A 23405-nucleotide genomic window follows, 5' to 3' on the forward strand; every position below is an offset into this window, starting at 1 on the left:
TTACCCAGAGACTTCTGGCAGACTTCCAGACAGACTTACCCAGAGACTTCTGACAGACCTCCAGACAGACTTACCCAGAGACTTCTGACAGACCTCCAGACCTTCTGGCAGACTTCCAGACAGACTTACCCAGAGACTTCTGACAGACCTCCAGACAGACTTACCCAGACTTACAGACCTCCAGGCAGACTTACCCAGAGACTTCTGACAGACCTCCAGGCAGACTTACCAAGAGACTTCTGGCAGACCTCCAGATAGACTTATCCAGTGAGAGACTTCTAACAGATCTCCAGGCAGACTTACCCAGAGACTTCTGGCAGACCTCCAGGCAGACTTACCAAGAGACTTCTGACAGACCTCCAGACAGACTTACCCAGAGACTTCTGACAGACCTCCAGGCAGACTTACCCAGATACTTCTGACAGACCTCCAGGCAGACTTACCCAGAGACTTCTGACAGACCTCCAGGCAGACTTACCAAGATACTTCTGACATACCTCCAGGCAGACTTACCCAGAGACCTCTGACAGACGTCCAGGCAGACTTACCCAGAGACTTCTGACAGACCTCCAGGCAGACTTACCCAGAGACTTCTGACAGACCTCCAGGCAGACTTACCCAGGGACTTCTGACATACTTACCCAGAGACTTCTGACAGACCTCCAGACAGACTTACCCAGAGACTTCTGACAGACCTCTAGGCAGACTTACCCAGAGACTTCTGACAGACCTCCAGGCAGACTTACCCAGAGACTTCTGACATACATCCAGGCAGACTTACCAAGAGACTTCTGGCAGACCTCCAGATAGACTTACCCAGTGAGAGACTTCTAACAGATCTCCAGGCAGACTTACCCAGAGACTTCTGGCAGACCTCCAGGCAGACTTACCCAGAGACTTCTGACAGACCTCCAGACAGACTTACCCAGAGACTTCTGACAGACCTCCAGGCAGACTTACCCAGAGACTTCTGACAGACCTCCAGGCAGACTTACCAAGAGACTTCTGGCAGACCTCCAGATAGACTTACCCAGTGAGAGACTTCTAACAGATCTCCAGGCAGACTTACCCAGAGACCTCTGACAGACCTCCAGACAGACTTACCCAGAGACTTCTGACAGACCTCCAGGCAGACTTACCCAGAGACTTCTGACAGACCTCCAGGCAGACTTACCCAGGGACTTCTGACATACTTACCCAGAGACTTCTGACAGACCTCCAGACAGACTTACCCAGAGACTTCTGACAGACCTCCAGGCAGACTTACCCAGAGACTTCTAACAGACCTCCAGGCAGACTTACCCAGAGACTTCTGACATACATCCAGGCAGACTTACCAAGAGACTTCTGGCAGACCTCCAGATAGACTTACCCAGTGAGAGACTTCTAACAGATCTCCAGGCAGACTTACCCAGAGACTTCTGGCAGACCTCCAGACAGACTTACCCAGAGACTTCTGACAGACCTCCAGACAGACTTACCCAGAGACTTCTGACAGACCTCCAGGCAGACTTACCCAGAGACTTCTGACAGACCTCCAGGCAGACTTACCAAGAGACTTCTGGCAGACCTCCAGATAGACTTACCCAGTGAGAGACTTCTAACAGATCTCCAGGCAGACTTACCCAGAGACCTCTGACAGACCTCCAGACAGACTTACCCAGAGACTTCTGACAGACCTCCAGACAGACTTACCCAGAGACTTCTGACAGATCTCCAGGCAGACTTACCCAGAGACTTCTGACAGACCTCCAGACAGACTCACCCAGAGACTTCAGACAGACCTCCAGACAGACTTACCCAGAGACTTCTGACAGACCTCCAGGTAGACTTACCCAGAGACTTTTGGCAGACCTCCAGACAGACTTACCTAGTGAGAAATGCCTGATAGACATTCAGATAGAAGTCTCTCACTAGGTAAGTCTAACAGATCTCCAGGCAGACTTACCCATAGACTTATGACAGATCTCCAGGCAGACTTACCCAGAGACTTATGACAGACCTCCAGACAGACTTACCCAGAGACTTCTGGCAGACCTCCAGACAGACTTACCCAGAGACTTCTGACAGACCTCCAGACAGACTTACCCAGAGACTTCTGACAGACCTCCAGGCAGACTTACCCAGAGACTTCTGACAGACCTCCAGGCAGACTTACCAAGAGACTTCTGGCAGACCTCCAGACAGACTTACCCAGAGACTTCTGACAGACCTCCAGACAGACTTACCCAGAGACCTCTGACAGACCTCCAGACAGACTTACCCAGAGACTTCTGACAGACCTCCAGACAGACTTACCCAGAGACTTCTGACAGACCTCCAGACAGACTTACCCAGAGACTTCTGACAGACCTCCAGACAGACTTACCCAGAGACTTCTGACAGATCTCCAGGCAGACTTACCCAGAGACTTATGACAGACCTCCAGACAGACTTACCCAGAGACTTCTGGCAGACCTCCAGACAGACTTACCCAGAGACTTCTGACAGACCTCCAGACAGACTTACCCAGAGACTTCTGGCAGACCTCCAGACAGACTTACCCAGAGACTTCTGACAGACCTCCAGGCAGACTTACCCAGAGACTTCTGACAGACCTCCAGGCAGACTTACCAAGAGACTTCTGACAGACCTCCAGACAGACTCACCCAGAGACTTCAGACAGACTGACCCAGAGACTTCTGACAGACCTCCAGGTAGACTTACCCAGAGACTTTTGGCAGACCTCCAGACAGACTTACCTAGTGAGAAATGCCTGATAGACATTCAGATAGAAGTATCTCACTAGGTAAGTCTAACAGATCTCCAGGCAGACTTACCCATAGACTTATGACAGATCTCCAGGCAGACTTACCCAGAGACTTATGACAGACCTCCAGACAGACTTACCCAGAGACTTACGACAGATCTCCAGGCAGACTTACCCAGAGACTTATGACAGACCTCCAGACAGACTTACCCAGAGACTTCTGACAGACCTCCAGGCAGACTTACCCAGAGACTTCTGACAGACCTCCAGACAGACTCACCCAGAGACTTCAGACAGACCTCCAGACAGACTTACCCAGAGACTTCTGACAGACCTCCAGGTAGACTTACCCAGAGACTTTTGGCAGACCTCCAGACAGACTTACCTAGTGAGAAATGCCTGATAGACATTCAGATAGAAGTCTCTCACTAGGTAAGTCTAACAGATCTCCAGGCAGACTTACCCATAGACTTATGACAGATCTCCAGGCAGACTTACCCAGAGACTTATGACAGACCTCCAGACAGACTTACCCAGAGACTTCTGGCAGACCTCCAGACAGACTTACCCAGTGAGAGACTTCTGACAGATCTCCAGTTGTTCCAGCAGGTGAGGCAACAGCTGTCCCATGGTCTCGTCCCCCACACATGACTGCACCACGTTGGGCATCTCATGGACCCGCGTCATGATCTTCACCCAGGACTTGTCGATGTTGGAGAAGCGTTTCGCCTCCTGTCATTCAGATGATTCAGACTAGATTGTCATTCCTAAGTTTGCAAAAAGTTCCTGGGTTTTCCCCCAATAAGTGATTTCTGAAAAACCAGGGCACTGTAAAAGTTCAAGAAATTGTGGAACCCCATCGCTAATAGCATAAGGTTAAAGATGTGTTTTCAGATGAAAAGTCAATGTATTGGTTCTTACCTTGGGTAGTTGTTTGGCTATGTCCCCTCCCACGAACACAGCCTCGAGGTAGATCCACAGGTTCTGGACAGTCATCCAGTTCTCTATGATGTCAGTGGTATTGGAAAGGTTCTGAACCCATTTCTGGATCTGGGGCTTGAATGGCGTGTTGTACCTGTGGAACACCAAGTCATCATCTAAGTCAAGCATTGACTACTACAGTACACAAACAACACTAAAAGTCTGTATAATGCAGCTGAAACCTTACAGGGATTTATACATAGCACCCCCAGTCTAAACACAACTGTCTAAACACAAACACCACAACTGCTGAACTCTAGATGACAAGTCAACTGGATGCTGAAATACAGTGAAGGCTGCTGAGGGGGCTCATAATAATTGCCGGAACGGAGCAAATGGAATGGCATCAAACACCTGTGAACCATGTGTTTGATACTATTCCACAGATTCCGCTCCAGTCATTACCATGAGCCCGTTCTCCCCAATTAAGGTCCCACCAAACTCCTGTACTGAAATATGATAAAAAATTGAGAAGAAATCATATATCACTCCGAACCCCCAGGTCATTTGTTGCCTCAAAATCAAGACTGAATTAGGCTAAATTTCACTATTGTTAACAAGCATGAAGCAGAAATCAGTCTAGATTTCCAGGCTAAGTCATTTGTGCCTCCAGTAGGTCTCTAGTCTAACCTGTTGCTCATGAGTGATCCCAGCACCATGAGGCTGTCCTCCATGTTAGTAATGATCTCAGCGGTGCTGTCGCCCCTCAGCAGCAGCTCCCCTCGCGTCTTGAAGTTGGCGAAGGTGAACGTCTTGTTGTCCCACTCAGCAATCACCTGCTTCAGCTTCTGCTCAATGTCCCTCTCCTTCACCGCACTGATGCAAATATCCTGCCCAGCGGGAGTTCAAACAACATTTATCTTTATTTTACCTTTGTTTAATTAATCAACTTGTTCCATTGCGGTCAAACAACCTTTTTTTCTGGCCTCAATTTACAGTACAGAATAGTTATGGAGTACCGGTAGTTGTACGGCTATAGAGAATCAATTACCTGGTTCCTTCCCGGGTTTCAGCAACAACAAAAATCCATAATCACCTCAATTTCCTCTTTGCATTTGAGGAGCGGAGCTTCCATGATGTTGCGCAGCTTGAAAGTGTCCGTCTCCACCTCGAAGCTGTGTCCTGTCACCTCGGCGATTCTCTTCCAGTGACGCGTCATCATGGCCTTATTGGTCATCAGTTCTAGTAGGGGACAACACTCGTTGAACTCATCTATACTTTTCTTCAGGTCAAGGAATGCCTTCCACTCTTTCAGTGCACGGGGCAGCTTGCGACAACTGGAAATGGGAGGGTGAAAAAACACGAACATCTAACTTCCTTTTGGAAATGTAAATCTTCAATGAGATTATTCATCAGTGAGTTCTGTGTAAATGTCTCTCATGGTCTGGGTTGTAGTTTGGTTTCCTTACCGCGTCTGGAAGTCAAGAAGTTCGTCATTGATCCTGTCTATGTGGATGTCGGCCCAGAGGATGTCATAGTAGCCGTTGACGGTGTCGATGACACTGTTGTAGAGTCCATAGAGCTTCTGGAGGAGGGTGAGCTGTCTCCTGATCTCCAGCAGCTGAGGGTGTTGGGTCACAGGCAGGCCAAACAGCTCCTCTCCACCAGTGTAGGTGATGTACTTACGGAACAGGTTGTCAAAGCGATTCTGACCAAACCAAATGAAAAGTACAGTAAAGTGCATGAATGGTCACATATATCATTTCCAAAACCATGCAACACACAATAATACAATCATGCATGTTGTTGGCCATGTTAAATATGGTAGAAATAAGTAATACATAAAAAAAATAAGACATAGAACATGTGAATGAAAACCTCTGTGAATGTATCAACTTTAATGAAGTGCTGCAGAGAGGTATATACTGTAGATTCCTCTCTTGAAGATACACACTGTACTCACCTGAAACATGATGAGACTGTCACTAGCGTCTTGGGGAGCCAGTCCGACAACCATGGGACCGTCCTGGGAATGAAAGACAGCCTGCGTCAGCAATTAGCTAGCAGTCTTAGTTAGAGCGTGCCAAGTTAACTGTAATAGAAATAAAAATGTCTAAGACCCAGACAGCCTTGGTGTTACGTGTAGCTGTGATTAAGACCTAGACAGCCTTGGTGTTAGGTGTAGCTGTGAGTAAGACCTAGACAGCCTTGGTGTTAGGTGTAGCTGTGAGTAAGACCTAGACAGCCTTGGTGTTAGGTGTAGCTGTGATTAAGACCTAGACAGCCTTGGTGTTACGTGTAGCTGTGATTAAGACCTAGACAGCTTTGGTGTTAGGTGTAGCTGTGAGTAAGACCTAAACAGCCTTGGTGTTAGGTGTAGCTGTGATTAAGACCTAGACAGCCTTGGTGTTACGTGTAGCTGTGATTAAGACCTAGACAGCTTTGGTGTTAGGTGTAGCTGTGAGTAAGGCCTAGACAGCCTTGGTGTTACGTGTAGCTGTGAGTAAGACCTAGACAGCCTTGGTGTTAGGTGTAGCTGTGATTAAGACCTAGACAGCCTTGGTGTTACGTGTAGCTGTGATTAAGACCTAGACAGCTTTGGTGTTAGGTGTAGCTGTGAGTAAGGCCTAGACAGCCTTGGTGTTACGTGTAGCTGTGAGTAAGACCTAGACAGCCTAGATGTTAGGTGTAGCTGTGAGTAAGACCTAGACAGCCTAGGTGTTAGGTGTAGCTGTGAGTAAGACCTAGACAGTATTGGTGTTAGGTGTAGCTGTGAGTAAGACCTAGACAGTATTGGTGTTAGGTGTAGCTGTGAGTAAGACCTAGACAGCCTTGGTGTTAGGTATAGCTGTGAGTAGGACTTAGACAGCCTTGGTGTTAGGTATAGCTGTGAGTAGGACTTGGACAGCCTTGGTGTTAGGTATAGCTGTGAGTAGGACTTAGACAGCCTAGGTGTTAGGTGTAGCTGTGAGTAAGACCTAGACAGTATTGGTGTTAGGTGTAGCTGTGAGTAAGACCTAGACAGTATTGGTGTTAGGTGTAGCTGTGAGTAAGACCTAGACAGTATTGGTGTTAGGTGTAGCTGTGAGTAAGACCTAGACAGCCTTGGTGTTAGGTATAGCTGTGAGTAGGACTTAGACAGCCTTGGTGTTAGGTATAGCTGTGAGTAGGACTTGGACAGCCTTGGTGTTAGGTATAGCTGTGAGTAGGACTTAGACAGCCTAGGTGTTAGGTGTAGCTGTGAGTAAGACCTAGACAGCCTTGGTGTTAGGTATAGCTGTGAGTAGGACTTAGACAGCCTTGGTGTTAGGTATAGCTGTGAGTAGGACTTAGACAGCCTTGGTGTTAGGTATAGCTGTGAGTAGGACTTAGACAGCCTTGGTGTTAGGTATAGCTGTGAGTAGGACTTAGACAGCCTTGGTGTTAGGTATAGCTGTGAGTAGGACTTAGCCTTGGTGTTAGGTGTAGCTGTGAGTAAGACCTAGACAGCCTAGATGTTAGGTGTAGCTGTGAGTAAGACCTAGACAGCCTTGGTGTTAGGTATAGCTGTGAGTAGGACTTAGACAGCCTTGGTGTTAGGTATAGCTGTGAGTAGGACTTAGACAGCCTTGGTGTTAGGTGTAGCTGTGAGTAAGACCTAGACAGCCTTGGTGTTACGTGTAGCTGTGAGTAAGACCTAGACAGCCTAGATGTTAGGTGTAGCTGTGAGTAAGACCTAGACAGTATTGGTGTTAGGTGTAGCTGTGAGTAAGACCTAGACAGTATTGGTGTTAGGTGTAGCTGTGAGTAAGACCTAGACAGCCTTGGTGTTAGGTATAGCTGTGAGTAGGACTTAGACAGCCTTGGTGTTAGGTATAGCTGTGAGTAGGACTTAGACAGCCTTGGTGTTAGGTATAGCTGTGAGTAGGACTTAGACAGCCTTGGTGTTAGGTGTAGCTGTGATTAAGACCTAGACAGTATTGGTGTTAGGTGTAGCTGTGAGTAAGACCTAGACAGTATTGGTGTTAGGTATAGCTGTGAGTAGGACTTAGACAGCCTTGGTGTTAGGTATAGCTGTGAGTAGGACTTAGACAGCCTTGGTGTTAGGTATAGCTGTGAGTAGGACTTAGACAGCCTTGGTGTTAGGTGTAGCTGTGATTAAGACTTAGACAGCTTTGGTGTTAGGTGTAGCTGTGAGTAAGGCCTAGACAGCCTTGGTGTTACGTGTAGCTGTGAGTAAGACCTAGACAGCCTTGGTGTTAGGTGTAGCTGTGAGTAAGACCTAGACAGCCTAGGTGTTAGGTGTAGCTGTGAGTAAGACCTAGACAGTATTGGTGTTAGGTGTAGCTGTGAGTAAGACCTAGACAATATTGGTGTTAGGTGTAGCTGTGAGTAAGACCTAGACAGCCTTGGTGTTACGTGTAGCTGTGAGTAAGACCTAGACAGCCTAGATGTTAGGTGTAGCTGTGAGTAAGACCTAGACAGCCTAGGTGTTAGGTGTAGCTGTGAGTAAGACCTAGACAGTATTGGTGTTAGGTGTAGCTGTGAGTAAGACCTAGACAGTATTGGTGTTAGGTGTAGCTGTGAGTAAGACCTAGACAGCCTTGGTGTTAGGTATAGCTGTGAGTAGGACTTAGACAGCCTTGGTGTTAGGTATAGCTGTGAGTAGGACTTGGACAGCCTTGGTGTTAGGTATAGCTGTGAGTAGGACTTAGACAGCCTAGGTGTTAGGTGTAGCTGTGAGTAAGACCTAGACAGCCTTGGTGTTAGGTGTAGCTGTGAGTAAGACCTAGACAGTATTGGTGTTAGGTGTAGCTGTGAGTAAGACCTAGACAGCCTTGGTGTTAGGTATAGCTGTGAGTAGGACTTAGACAGCCTTGGTGTTAGGTATAGCTGTGAGTAGGACTTAGACAGCCTTGGTGTTAGGTATAGCTGTGAGTAGGACTTAGACAGCCTTGGTGTTAGGTATAGCTGTGAGTAAGACCTAGACAGCCTTGGTGTTACGTGTAGCTGTGAGTAAGACCTAGACAGCCTAGATGTTAGGTGTAGCTGTGAGTAAGACCTAGACAGTATTGGTGTTAGGTGTAGCTGTGAGTAAGACCTAGACAGTATTGGTGTTAGGTGTAGCTGTGAGTAAGACCTAGACAGCCTTGGTGTTAGGTATAGCTGTGAGTAGGACTTAGACAGCCTTGGTGTTAGGTATAGCTGTGAGTAGGACTTAGACAGCCTTGGTGTTAGGTATAGCTGTGAGTAGGACTTAGACAGCCTTGGTGTTAGGTGTAGCTGTGATTAAGACCTAGACAGTATTGGTGTTAGGTGTAGCTGTGAGTAAGACCTAGACAGTATTGGTGTTAGGTATAGCTGTGAGTAGGACTTAGACAGCCTTGGTGTTAGGTATAGCTGTGAGTAGGACTTAGACAGCCTTGGTGTTAGGTATAGCTGTGAGTAGGACTTAGACAGCCTTGGTGTTAGGTGTAGCTGTGATTAAGACTTAGACAGCTTTGGTGTTAGGTGTAGCTGTGAGTAAGGCCTAGACAGCCTTGGTGTTACGTGTAGCTGTGAGTAAGACCTAGACAGCCTTGGTGTTAGGTGTAGCTGTGAGTAAGACCTAGACAGCCTAGGTGTTAGGTGTAGCTGTGAGTAAGACCTAGACAGTATTGGTGTTAGGTGTAGCTGTGAGTAAGACCTAGACAATATTGGTGTTAGGTGTAGCTGTGAGTAAGACCTAGACAGCCTTGGTGTTACGTGTAGCTGTGAGTAAGACCTAGACAGCCTAGATGTTAGGTGTAGCTGTGAGTAAGACCTAGACAGCCTAGGTGTTAGGTGTAGCTGTGAGTAAGACCTAGACAGTATTGGTGTTAGGTGTAGCTGTGAGTAAGACCTAGACAGTATTGGTGTTAGGTGTAGCTGTGAGTAAGACCTAGACAGCCTTGGTGTTAGGTATAGCTGTGAGTAGGACTTAGACAGCCTTGGTGTTAGGTATAGCTGTGAGTAGGACTTGGACAGCCTTGGTGTTAGGTATAGCTGTGAGTAGGACTTAGACAGCCTAGGTGTTAGGTGTAGCTGTGAGTAAGACCTAGACAGCCTTGGTGTTAGGTGTAGCTGTGAGTAAGACCTAGACAGTATTGGTGTTAGGTGTAGCTGTGAGTAAGACCTAGACAGCCTTGGTGTTAGGTATAGCTGTGAGTAGGACTTAGACAGCCTTGGTGTTAGGTATAGCTGTGAGTAGGACTTAGACAGCCTTGGTGTTAGGTATAGCTGTGAGTAGGACTTAGACAGCCTTGGTGTTAGGTATAGCTGTGAGTAGGACTTAGACAGCCTTGGTGTTAGGTATAGCTGTGAGTAGGACTTAGACAGCCTTGGTGTTAGGTATAGCTGTGAGTAGGACTTAGACAGCCTTGGTGTTAGGTATAGCTGTGAGTAGGACTTAGACAGCCTTGGTGTTAGGTGTAGCTGTGAGTAAGACCTAGACAGCCTAGATGTTAGGTGTAGCTGTGAGTAAGACCTAGACAGCCTTGGTGTTAGGTATAGCTGTGAGTAGGACTTAGACAGCCTTGGTGTTAGGTATAGCTGTGAGTAGGACTTAGACAGCCTTGGTGTTAGGTGTAGCTGTGAGTAAGACCTAGACAGCCTTGGTGTTACGTGTAGCTGTGAGTAAGACCTAGACAGCCTAGATGTTAGGTGTAGCTGTGAGTAAGACCTAGACAGTATTGGTGTTAGGTGTAGCTGTGAGTAAGACCTAGACAGTATTGGTGTTAGGTGTAGCTGTGAGTAAGACCTAGACAGCCTTGGTGTTAGGTATAGCTGTGAGTAGGACTTAGACAGCCTTGGTGTTAGGTATAGCTGTGAGTAGGACTTAGACAGCCTTGGTGTTAGGTATAGCTGTGAGTAGGACTTAGACAGCCTTGGTGTTAGGTGTAGCTGTGATTAAGACCTAGACAGTATTGGTGTTAGGTGTAGCTGTGAGTAAGACCTAGACAGTATTGGTGTTAGGTATAGCTGTGAGTAGGACTTAGACAGCCTTGGTGTTAGGTATAGCTGTGAGTAGGACTTAGACAGCCTTGGTGTTAGGTATAGCTGTGAGTAGGACTTAGACAGCCTTGGTGTTAGGTGTAGCTGTGAGTAAGACCTAGACAGTCTTGGTGTTAGGTGTAGGTATAGCTGTGAGACGTGTCTGAACCTTGTCATAGTCCTGATAGAAGTGTCCACAGTCCTCCACAAACGTCTGCACGTTGTCTATGAGCCCTCCTCTGAAGTTGGGCTGCAGGGACACCAGCTCATTCTGGACCTCTGTGCTGCGGGCTAGCAGCTTCTCCCAGGTGTAGCGCAGCGTGTCCACCTTCTCTGCCTCCTCCTTCGCCACTACCAGGCCGTACTTATGGAGCATGGCATAGGACTCCTAGGAAAGGGAAAGGAGAAGGCACAGCACTGAACAGACACATGGTACAACACAGATCTCCAGTGTCTTCACACAACCAAATACAGACTTCAAGGACTTAATCAAACTATGGGCAAATCCTAACTTCCACCTAAGTTGAATTATCACCCATTGATACCAATGCCCATAGACTAAGTAGAAATTTGACATAGGTGGGAATTAAGATTTGCCTCCTACTGAATGAAAGTGGACATTGCAAATAGTCTCAGTGAATTATTCATACAGTATCTCTCTGCAGTGGTGTAAAGTACTTAAGTAAAATACTTTAAAGTACTACTTAAGTAGTTTTTCTGGGTATCTGTACTTTACTATTCATATTTTTGACTACTTTTACTTTTGCTTCACTACATTCCTAAAGAAAATATAGTACTTTTTACTCCATACATTTTCCCTGACAACCAAAAGTACATTTTGTAAATAATGTCTGAGTGTTGGAGTGTGCCTCTGGCAATACATACATTGGAAAAACAAGAAAATGGTGCTGTCTGCTTTGCTTAATATAAGAAATGTTTATTATTTATACATTTACTTTTGATACTTAAGTATATTTAAAACCAAATACTTTTAGACTTTTACCCAGGTACTATTTTACTGGCTCACTTTCAATTTTACTTAAGTTACTTTCTATTAAGGTAGCTATACTTTTACTCAAATATGACAATTGGGTACTCTTTCCACCACTGTCTCTCTGAAAGAAGTGTGCATTTGTGTTCCCTACCTCTATGGGTCCCACATGGAAGTCAATGGAGATCTGCTGCTCTCTGATCTCCTTCAGCGATGCCATGGCGATGCGGATGTCATCCAAGTCTTTGATTGGTCGGTTCAGTTTCTTTGCCGCCTCAGCCACTAACGTGAAGATGTTCTCCATATCTGTCCGGTACTTCCTGTTACAGTGCAGGCCATAGTCCACCATCCAGCTCTTAGTCTCCGCAGTCAGGGCCATCTTCAGGTCAGCTGTTCAACAACAAATCAGATATTAGTCTGATAATAGTCAGATATTCATGCAGTGTTGAAAAAATGAAATAACAGTATTGCGAAATTCTACTAAGAACATGTGCAGTTATATTTGGCAGAGTTGTCTTGTGAGGTTAATGCAGGGGATTATCAGCCAATTGCTTTGAATTAGCCCAAAATTTCACATAACGGGGAGAAAGTTGTAGAGAGATACAGGTCAGTCTACAGTTACCTATATATATATATATATATTCCCACGGCTATGTACCTGTATAGAGGGCCAGTTCTCCTACAGTGACATATTCTACCTATGTAGTTAGCAAGAGCTCCCACAGTGATGTACTCTACCTGTATAGAGGGCCAGTTCTCCTACAGTGACGTATTCTACCTATGTAGTTGGCAAGAGCTCCCACAGGGATGTACTCTACCTGTATAGAGGGCCAGAGCTCCCACAGTGATGTACTCTACCTGTACAGAGGGCCAGAGCTCCCACAGTGATGTACTCTACCTGTATAGAGGGCCAGAGCTCCCACAGTGATGTACTCTACCTGTATAGAGGGCCAGAGCTCCCACAGTGATGTACTCAGGCTCAGCGTTGATCTCCAGCTCCAGGTCTTTGTAGTAGAGGATCTGAGACTCAAACTCAGACAGCAGAGGGCTGCCCTGGCTGAACTTCTGGATGGTGTCCTCTCGCTCCTTCCTCCAGATGTGGTGGTAACGACTGAAGCGTTCCAGAGCATTCACCACCTCCTGGTTAACAACAACACAACAGCCAGCTTAAATGCACTTTCAATAAAGTTTGAATTTAACTGATTTGATTTAGATCTCCTTTTCACATCAACATCTTAGGGGATAGGTGTCAGTATCAAACACAAAATAGTTAGAATTTGACACACTAAGGTCAGAATGTTAGGAAAACAGGAGAAACAGACTTTTTATTTTTATTTTGTGTGTACACCTGTATGTACCTTCTTGGTAGAGTTGATGGAGGTGCTGAGCACAGACACCAGCTTGATGATCTCCTTGTTCTCAGACACACTCTTGTAGTAGTTCCTGGCCTGGAAAGGTATAGCTTGGATCACAGAGGCGGAGATGTCTGAGGTACTGCCATCAGCCAGGCTCCTGTAGGTGGTCTCTCCATCCTCTGACTCACTGTCACTCTTGTCCTGTCTCAGAGCAGCCATGCCTCTCTCACTCATCTTCCTCTGTGTTGGCATGAACAGAATAATTCATGTTTGGTCTTTGTTTTAAGAAAAACTAAAACCTTAATCTCATGATTTGATTTGAAAGTGTTTTATATATAATTCCACACTATGATGTTGGAATAATATGAAAATGATAATTGTACGAGCTGTTTGAAAAGACTGCCTGACATTTCAGCCAGTTTTGGTGGGATGAAGTTTTGGCCTGACGATAACAGCTAGTTTCAGTTTTCCCCTCCCCACTCAGACCACACTCAGACAGTCCTACCAAATTATTGCTTGAGAAATAGCTCTTTGCTACGAAGCAATTTTTTCCCTTTTAATTGAAAACAATCACTGTAAGGTACTTAATTGTTACCCGGAAAGTATTTGATATTGAAGCTTTAAGCCACGACAAGCCCACCTTGGAGATCCTTTCCTTGCTCCACTGGCCGACTCCTTTACTGACACTGACCACACTCTCCACAGCCCGGTTCAGAGCCTGCTGGACCTCATCCAGGGCTGGGACCATGGCGATGTTGGGTATGGACAGGGTCACACTGGTCCTGAAGATAGGCTGCTGACCACTGCCCTTCAGACGGCTGGGGGAATCACTCTCTGCTGTGGGTGGTGGGCCGATATTGAAGTAGTGAGAAATGGAATGGGAAACCCTCATGACGGCCCCACCTTACTCCAACATCGATAGGGTTGAGCTCAAAGGGTGGCACTTTGTGACAACTGCTAATGTAAAAGGGGCTTTATAAATACATTAGATTGATGGAACTTACTCAGGAAGTGCAGTAGTGAGGAGGCGTGGAGGCGTTTGCGGAGGGTCTCCAGGGTGTTGCGTGTGAGCCTCAGCAGGGCGTCCACGTTACGGTGGTTGAAGTGGGACAGAAGCTCTTCAGCCTCCTCCTCCATCACCTCCAGCAGGTCTTTCTTCTTCCTCCTCTTCACCAGGGGAGACGGGGGGCCTGTGGTGCTCGCTGCCGTGGTGTTACGAGACAGCAGGTTGATGCGACCCTCTGACTTACCCTCCTCCCCTGGGAAGAGGCATGAACAGACGTGAATACACCTGCATGTACACAGGCACGCACGCACACATTCTCATTTTCAGTCTGTAACAGTCAGTCTTTGTGCACCTGAACAACCATTTTGCTTTCCCTTGTATTTTGCTGACCCTGTTATCACTCTCCGTTTGCGTTTTGCGGCATCATGATTATCACAGTTAAAACTGTAGGTTACAGTACCTTCACTCTCCACTAGGTCCATATTAGTCCTGCTCTCCTCTAGCAGTTCCTCCTCCCCCTCCTTGTTCAGTTCAAACTCCAGCAGCATGTTGATGAGTTCGTTGGTTGCCTCCTCCACCAGGGAACTCTTGGCATGGAGACTCTGAGCTCCCTTTATACACAGCTCCTACCATGACATAACAGAAGAAAGTACATTAGCCTATATCAGGGGTAGACAACCCTGTTCCTGGAGTGCTGCAGGTACTGCAGGATTTTGTTCCAACTAGGCACCCCAACCAGGTCGGTTAAATCAAATACATGAAGTACCTGCAACACTCCAGGACCAGGGTTGCTTACCCCTGGTCCTATATGCATAAAGACTGTGTTTCTACTGAACTAGTACTGAACTAAATATACTGTTTTGTCTGGTCAATGTTGTTATCACTGACGATGGGTGACTGTGTTACCATTACAGGCTGCTGATGATGCAATTATTATGCCTAACAAGCATGTATGTGTATAACACATGAGTAATACAGAGGGAATCTTTGTTTACCCTGGTGGTCTGAATGAACTCTTCACAGCTGAAAGGTTCCTCCAGGGGCAGAACCCACAGTGTGGCTCCACTCATCTCCTGCAGCACAGCGTCTATCCTGAACGCCACCAGGTCATTCACTCTGTCCATTAGCAGCTCCAGGTCCGCTGGACACACAGGTTACAAGTCAGAGGTCATGCACAGCACCACGGTGTCACCGGGGGTCACAAGGAAACAGCAGTTACAATCAGCTTTGCCCACTGGGACAGCAGATAACTTTTTCCAATGGGATATTTGACATGAGTTGATCAGGCACAATTAGCTGCGATCAAATGACGTCAAGGTTTCGGTGTACTTACTGTTCTGGTTATTGTGGTGAGATTGTTCTCCTGTTTTATAGTATGGTGCTATGACAGAGCACAGTACAGTGCTGACAAGGTTAGATTGGACATGGTTACATACTGAGAGCACTGTTGATGCGGCTGAGGTATTTCTCGATGTTCAGTGAGGTCCAGTTGAGGGAGGTCAGGCCTGGCAGAATAGCTTCGTCTACCTTAGCAATATGAGGCATCACCAGTTGCCCAAAGGCACTCTGGATCTTAGCCCGGACCCTGGCGTTCTCTGTCAGAACCAGCTGTGGATGGGCGTCAGAAACAGAGAAATTAGTAATAACACTACTTAATACCTGCCGTTATAATGTCTTCACCCTTATAATGTCTTCTAATCATCGCATTAAGATTCTCCTGACTAAATACCAGCCCATAGGACTTTCTACTCAATTCAAAATGAATTGAAATGACAGCCCTTGTATTACTGACGTTGAGTGTATGTAAAGCTTTTTAAAGATACAGGATACAGTATCATGCTCAATATGTGTCAGTTGATCAAAAGGCATCAAGGAAAACATAGAGTACCTGCAGCTTGTTGTAGTTCTTCTTGAGGGCATCTTGTTTCTGCTGTAAGATGGCTGCAAAGGGAGGAATCTCCAGCCTCATCCTGGTCATGCAGTCTGTCTCCCTAATCTGAGTCAGGATCTGAGGGTCAAAGTTGACAAACAGGTCCCCCATATCGGGACATTTGACCAGCAAAGAGGCCTGGAGGCCCAGTCTGACCTCCTCGATCTGGGGAGTGGGAAAGAGTGAGATAGAGAAAGAGAGAGAAAGAGAGAGAAAGAGAGAAAGAAAGAGAGAGAGAGAGAGAGAGTGTAATGGGTGCGTGTTGGTGGCAGGGAAGTCAGGCGCAGGAGAATTGAACTTGGTATAAACAGAGTTGTTTAATCAGTGCTTCACAAAACTCAAAAACCAAAATTACAAAATAATAAAAAGTGGGTACAAAACCCAACACACCAACACATAATACACAAACATACAATCAAACAATCTCCGACAAGGACATGAGGGGAAACAGAGGGTTAAATACACAACATGTAATTGATGGGATTGGAACCAGGTGTGAAGGAAGACAAGACAAAACCAATGGAAAATGAAAAAATGGATCCGTGATGGCTAGAAGGTCGGTGACGCCGACCGCCGAACACCGCCCGAACAAGGAGAGGGACTGAAGTCGTGACAGAGAGAGATGTAGAGGGAAAGAGAGAGAGAGAAATGGAGAGAGACAGCATGAGTGTGAGAGAGTGAGTGAGAGAGAGTGAGAGAGACCAGAGAGAGGGAGAGAGCAAGCGAGAGAGCGCGCGAGAGAGAGAGACGGAGAGAGAGAGCAAGAGAGCGTATGAGTCATATGAGTCATCTACAGTATGTCTGTGGGAAATCAACAAGTCAATCAAAAGTAATATCAGTCTTGCCTACTACGACAGCACAGATCTGGGACCAGGCTACAGATAAGGTACAGATAAGCATTAATAACAGTAACAGTTAACGCTGCTATGCTTCTGGAGTATTGGTCCTGCCAGTACACCAGAGACCGTATCAAGAGTCTCAGAGTAGGAATGCTGATTTATGGAGCCTTTAAGATCACAATAAATAAGACAACCAGGAGGGGCCCTGTCTCACCTGCTTCATCCATCCACTGTGGTAGAGCATCTCAAACTCTAGCAGCACCCTGGCCACCCTGTTGTAGTTCCTGATGATGCGTTTGGCCTCGGGTGTAGCCAGCACCCCAGGGGATTCCTGAAACAGATCCATGGGTTCCTGGATCCTCCGGTACAGCTGGCGGGCCCACAGGATCTTACCGGCTACCGGGGGCAGGTCCCGGCCAATGGGGGGATCCATCTTCTGCTTGGTGTAGTTACGGGACACCATCTCTATGTCTCTCCCATAGTTCTGAAGGATCTGCTGGTACTTCTCATCGATGCCCAGGTCTGGGATGCCCAGTCTTAGTGATGTAAGGGGAGATTTTGATATCAAATGAAGAATGAATGAAATGGCTGTTAAATGGACTGAAATGAATTAAAGGTTAGTTTGAAATAGAGGTGGATTGAAATAACGGTACCTTTCACATTTCTTCAGTACATTCAAAGCCCTCTCTGTGTTTTGAATGTTATCGAATGTGTTATCCATGAAGGTCTTCAGCTGATTCTGAAAGCAAATGAACACAACAAACAATTGTGCAAGTAAATTATGAGATTAATCAGAAGTGTTTTGTTATGATTTACCGGTAAGTTTGCTATTAAATGTGGACTTACATGCAAGGCAGCGGTATTTTTACAAAACTCATCATAGTCCTGATCAAAGTCTGTTCTTCTCTGATCAAGGAAACTGTATTGCTTTTTCTTTATGCTCAATACAATGCTCTGAAAATAAAAGGCAGATAGGTTATTTTTCATTCATTATTTTTTATTCTTTCCAAAGCTCTAGAGGCTTTTGATCATTTATTGTGTCTGTATTCATTCCAACCAAAGCCAAAAGACTGTCAACAACGTTTCCGTTGAATGTTGTGAGACTGTTGGGTTTAATTTAATTTTAATCAGAGTAGTAGGCCACATAATATAAAATGTAGAATGATGATTGACATGCAGCTTCTGGCTGGACACCATCCCTATTTAAAGATCCTCCATCTACAATGGCAGGGATGAACAGCAGTGTATAAAATAGCAGTAATTTCTCCAATGAGCAGCTTACCATGAAATATGTATATCCTGGCTCCTGTGAACAAACTGTCAATCTTCACAAAAGGCCATCAGGACTAAGTAATTAATGGATCAGCTTCTGCTCATTAAAACTAATGCTGTTCAACGCAATCCAATAAATTGAGGACACGTTTTGTGATGAGTAACAAATATGACTTTTTACTTTGTGAAATGGCTCCTGATCATTACAGTCAGGAGTTTAGTTGGCTATATGCTTGATAGAGTTGATGATAAGGCATGCACTGACGGACAAAAACAAGGACAAAAAAAACGATGTGGCAAAAGTTACCTCCCATGTCCCCTGCATTTCTGCAGTCTGTCCAGCGGAAGCAATAGAAAGAGCAGAACTAACATTACTACAGTTGCAAGGAAAAACATCTAAAAATGTAAAGTGTAAAAAGGTAACATGTAAAAAGGGTAACATCTAAAAAGGTAACGAGTAAAAAGTTCAGATGTAAAAAGGTAACGTGTAAAAAGGTAACATGTAAAAAGGGTAACATCTAAAAAGGTAACATGTAAAAAGGGTAACATCTAAAAAGGTAACGTGTAAAAAGTTAAGATGCAAAAAGGTAACGTGTAAAAAGGTAGCGTGTAAAAAGTGAACATCTAAAAAGGTAACGTGTAAAAAGTGAACATGTAAAAAGGCAATGTGTAAAAAGGTAACGTGTAAAAAGTGAACATGTAAAAAAGTAACGTGTAAAAAGGTAACGTGTAAAAAAGGCAACATCTAAAAAGGTAACATCTAAAAGGTAACGTCTAAAAGGTAACGTCTAAAAGGTAACGTCTAAAAATGTAATTGATTTACAAAAATGATTTAAAAAGTTATGTCTAAAAGGGTAACGTCTACAAAGTACTCTAATCTCCAGACTGTGCACCTGAAACGTGGTTGCCATAGTTTCCAGGCCTTCTATCTTGGAGTCCTGTAGGGCTGAGTAGGTAGTGATGGTGCTGAACATGTTGAGGATCTTGTAGAGGCGTCGTTGGAACGTCTCAAACTTCCCAAAGATGTACATCTCACTGAAATCAAACTGCCTCTCGGAGGGACTCTGCTCCAGCTTCTTCTTGGTCTTGTGGAAGCACTTCTGGTACTCCTATAATGAGATAGATGGGATCCAGATGAAAAGTAATTGGAGGAGCATGGAAAGGAAGTTATACTGTTAAATAGTTCATTTGTGAGAAGTGTGTAAAGGATGTGACGGTATTACACTAGAGATAATACATTATTTATAGATTAAAGCTCTAAAGGGCCTGTACTTTCAAAACTGACATTTCTTTGTACCTTGATTTAACACAGTATTTGAAATGATCTGGTTAAAGTGTGTTGAACAAGTACTTGGTATATGAAAGCAGTACCTGGTTTAGGTGGATAGCAGCTTTCAGTTTCTCAGCTACAACACCCTGAGGCTGGTCCCATATGGACGCAGACCCGTTGTTGGTGATGTAAGTCTTACATGCTGTAATCATCTGGTTGGTAACCTAAGACATGGAGATACAGAATAAAAAAGGATACATTTTGCGTGCCTCTCTAATAAGCAACCTCGATGGGATGACTGGTTAACAGGCTTGGAAGGAAAGTAGACAGCACTTCAGCTAACATGAGACCAGGTGGTGAGGCCAAATGCACCATGAACATCAAAGAAGAATTGGCCATATTCATTTCAAAACCCTTCTAATGAGGAAATGTAATACATTTGCCAGCTTTTAGGAGATTTACAGTCACCTAGTCTTCTTGGTGGTTAAATACAGTATCATAGCAATAATGACCTTGACAAACAGGGAGGTGATCTTCTCTGAGGTGTTGTAGTAGCGAGAAATCCTGTGGATCATCCGGATGACGTTGATCAGGCCTGGAATGGCCTCTACCATCGACACCTGCGTTCATTTAGCATACAATACAATCATACAATGATGAGTTTTCAAATCCATTAAGATCGATATACAGTTGAAGTTGGAAGTTTACATACACCTTAGCCAAATACATTTAAACTCAGTTTTTCACAATTCCTGACATTTAATCAGAGTAAAAATTCCCTGTCTTAGGTCAGTTAGGATCACCACTTTATTTTAAGAATGTGACATGTCAGAATAATAGTAGAGGCAATGATTTATTTCAGATTATATTTATTTCATCACATTCCCAGTGGGTCAGAAGTTTACATACACTCAATTAGTATTTGGTAGCATTGCCTTTAAATTGTTTAACTTGGGACAAACGTTTCGGGTAGCCTTCCACAAGCTTCGGCTTGCAAGCATCACCCTTTTTCCTCCAAACATAACAATGGTCATTGTGGCCAAACAGCTCTATTTTTGTTTCATCAGACCAGAGGACATTTCTCCAAAAAGTACAATCTTTGTCCCTATGTGCAGTTGCAAACCATAGTCTGTCTTTTTTATCGTGGTTTTGGAGCAGTGGCTTCTTCCTTGCTGAGTGGCCTTTCAGGTTATGTCGATATAGGACTCGTTTTACTGTGGATATAGATTATTTTGTACCTGTTTCCTCCAGCATCTTCACAAGGTCCTTTGCTGTTGTTCTGGGATTGATTTGCACTTTTCACAACAAAGTACGTTCATCTTTAGGAGACAGAACGTGTCTCCTTCCTGAGCGGTATGACAGTGGCGTGGTCCCATGGTGTTTATACTTGCGTACTATTGTTTGTACAGATGAACGTGGTACCGTCAGGCGTTTGCTCCCAAGAAATTGCTCCCAAGAATGAATCAGACTTGTGGAGGGCTACAATTATTTTTCTGATGTCTTGGCTGATATCTTTGGATTTTCCCATGATGTCAAGCAAAGAGACACTGAGTTTGAAGGTAGGCATTGAAATACATCCACAGGTACACATCCAATTTACTCAAATGATGTAAATTAGCCAATCAGAAGCTTCTAAAGCCATGACATCATTTTATGGAATTTTCCAAGCTGTTTAAAGGCACAGTCAACTTAGTGTATGTAAACTTCTGACCCACTGGAATTGTGATTCAGTGAATTATAAGTGAAATAATCTGTCTGTAAACAATTGTTGGAAAAATTACTTGTTTCATGCACAAAGTAGATGTCATAACCGACTTGCCAAAACTATAGTTTGTTAACAAGAAATTTGTGGAGTGGTTGAAAACGAGTTTTAATAACTCCAACCTAAGTGAATGTAAACTTCTGACTTCAACTGTACATAGTAGACCGGTTTCGCAGATTAAACCTAGTCCTGGACTACAGGGTTTTTAATTGAGAGTGCTTCTTAGTCCAGGATTAGGCATTATCTGTGTCCGGGAAACTGGAAAACTATTTAAATCTGTAGTTAGTAAATCTTAGAGGAAGATATTGAAAACTGTATACAATATTAGTCTCTCACAGGGTCACTGTTGTAGAGCGGGTCACAGAACTTCTCCAGAGTGTAGAGGTACTTCACATTGTCCTTGGCCTCGTTGGCGGAGTCAGTGATCCTGGTGTCCAGCTCTCGCCAGGACTGGTGGGACAGATACAGTCATCAAACATGCACTGTACCTATTCTGCTACAGTTATACAGGAAACACCAACTGAATTCAGATATGAGAGCCATGTACACTAAGCATATAGGAGTGCTTTATTTTAATGTTTTAATGTGACTGACTCCCACGAACGAGTCTCACGTAGCAAAAATCGAAATTGAGATTTTAACATTTTATTAGCAGGCCTTTAACATCTACTCCTGTGTTACGGAGGACAGGGTGTAACAGCTTGCTCACCTTGATGAGTTTTGACTTGGCCATCATGAGAACGCCCAGGACCGCCTTGACATCGGGGCTCTTCAGCTGGTCCAGGAGGTAGTTGAAGCGGGACATGCGTTTCTTCCAGTGGTCCAGCTCGGCCCGCGGCCCCAGGTCATCTGCCTCCTTCCTCAGCTGGTCACTCTCCGCCAGCACCTGGATACAACACAATCACTGCTGATTGGGGAATGCAATATCTGTCAATTGTATTAGATGTGGTGGATCTTGATGTAATTTCCCCTGAGTGGATAAATAAAGTTGTATTGTATTTACTATATTGAACACACACCTCCACCCACAATTAAATAGGTCCATGGAGGACAAAGGTGTGCTATTGAGGTTCAATCTATTTTACCTGTTCAATCTGTTTGATCCACACTTTCATACAGGCCTCTATCTTCTCTGTTGCCTCTGCGCTGTTAGCCACAGCAATGTAGTCAGACGGGCCTTTCAGTGTCTTCAGGTCAAATTCGTCACACACTTTTAGATTCACCTAAATGAAACGATTAATGATATCAATTGTATATCCATATATTTGTAATTGCAAAATTACATTTGTTTGTTTTGATAAGCATGTGTGTGTATTTGATTATTTGTTATTTAAATACTTATTTTCTGCATATTTGAGTATTTTCAAATAATGTGGCCTGAATAAACTACATATATTGAAAGTATTTTCATTTTTTTCCCTATAAATAGCATACTTTTTGAAAGTATTTGAAAATACTGATTTCACATACAATTTTCAAATACCTGGGTTAAATACATGGGAGTGTATTTGAGTCAGTGTATTTGAGTTTTCCAAATACATTCCAATATTCAACTACTTGTCTTTTCAAATAAAACACATCTGAATAAGTACTTTGAAATGCATGTGAAAGTAATTAAGATATTTGAAATAGTATTTGAAGCCAGGTCGTTTGAGCTTGCACGTCACCTACCTTCTCCTGCAGGCTCTCCTGCGCCCCGGCCAGCACAGACACAAAGCTGTCCAGTGAGCTGATGAAGTTCTGTTTAACTGACTGGGCCTGTGGGCTGGCCAGCTCTCCCCAGCCATGGTCCATCTTCTTCAGGCTGGGTATGAAGATCTCAGACAGCAGCTGCTCCACACTTTTAAGCAGGCCTACCTCTGTGGTGTCCAGCATGTTGAAATTCACCTCCTACCAGGGCCAGAGAACTTTAGATAGACATGACCACACAGTAGGCCAGGGGATGACACCATTTTAGAAGCAAAGATTAGGCTGACGTGTCATACTGTTACTAATATTGTTTGCCTGAATGCAAGGGTAAATATTGTTATGAATGATAAGAGCATTGTTATACGAACATTGTTTAAGCCCTTAGACATCTAAATATTGATAAAACGTATAATGCCAACTATGTGTTGGATCAGGGTTCTCCAACCCAGTTCCTGGAAAGCTACCCTCCAGTAGGTTTTCAATCCATCCCCAGTTGTAACTAACCTAATTCAGGCCATCAACCAGCTAACTATTAGATTCAGGTGTGCTAGATTAGGGTTGGAGTGAAAACCTAAAGGACGGTAGCTCGCCAGGAACAGGGTTGGAGAGCCTTGTGTTGGTAAGATAGTAA

At 44.7% G+C, this 23405-nt stretch overlaps 1 protein-coding gene across 1 annotated transcript in view; it reads right to left on the minus strand.

The window, feature by feature from the left end:
• The window catches only part of LOC139380288 (dynein axonemal heavy chain 5-like), a 63779-nt gene that overhangs the window by 34391 nt on the left and 5983 nt on the right, over positions 1-23405 (minus strand). The window contains exons 5-31 of the mRNA XM_071122861.1: positions 22757-22975; positions 22171-22308; positions 21795-21971; positions 21422-21535; positions 19836-19943; positions 19425-19547; positions 18947-19162; positions 18361-18387; positions 17628-17735; positions 17435-17520; positions 16996-17317; positions 15901-16107; positions 15449-15620; positions 15008-15153; positions 14473-14638; positions 14011-14265; positions 13647-13843; positions 13010-13246; positions 12590-12791; positions 11806-12041; positions 10830-11048; positions 5634-5696; positions 5140-5378; positions 4767-5007; positions 4361-4560; positions 3671-3824; positions 3318-3481 (exon numbers count right to left, since the gene is read on the minus strand). Coding sequence (XP_070978962.1) covers positions 3318-3481; positions 3671-3824; positions 4361-4560; positions 4767-5007; positions 5140-5378; positions 5634-5696; positions 10830-11048; positions 11806-12041; positions 12590-12791; positions 13010-13246; positions 13647-13843; positions 14011-14265; positions 14473-14638; positions 15008-15153; positions 15449-15620; positions 15901-16107; positions 16996-17317; positions 17435-17520; positions 17628-17735; positions 18361-18387; positions 18947-19162; positions 19425-19547; positions 19836-19943; positions 21422-21535; positions 21795-21971; positions 22171-22308; positions 22757-22975 — 4736 coding nt within the window. The remainder of the gene's footprint in view (positions 1-3317; positions 3482-3670; positions 3825-4360; positions 4561-4766; positions 5008-5139; positions 5379-5633; positions 5697-10829; positions 11049-11805; positions 12042-12589; positions 12792-13009; positions 13247-13646; positions 13844-14010; positions 14266-14472; positions 14639-15007; positions 15154-15448; positions 15621-15900; positions 16108-16995; positions 17318-17434; positions 17521-17627; positions 17736-18360; positions 18388-18946; positions 19163-19424; positions 19548-19835; positions 19944-21421; positions 21536-21794; positions 21972-22170; positions 22309-22756; positions 22976-23405) is intronic.

The sequence above is a fragment of the Oncorhynchus clarkii genome, chromosome 2 (genome assembly GCF_045791955.1).
Source record: "Oncorhynchus clarkii lewisi isolate Uvic-CL-2024 chromosome 2, UVic_Ocla_1.0, whole genome shotgun sequence".
NCBI classification, from domain to species: Eukaryota; Metazoa; Chordata; class Actinopteri; order Salmoniformes; family Salmonidae; genus Oncorhynchus; species Oncorhynchus clarkii.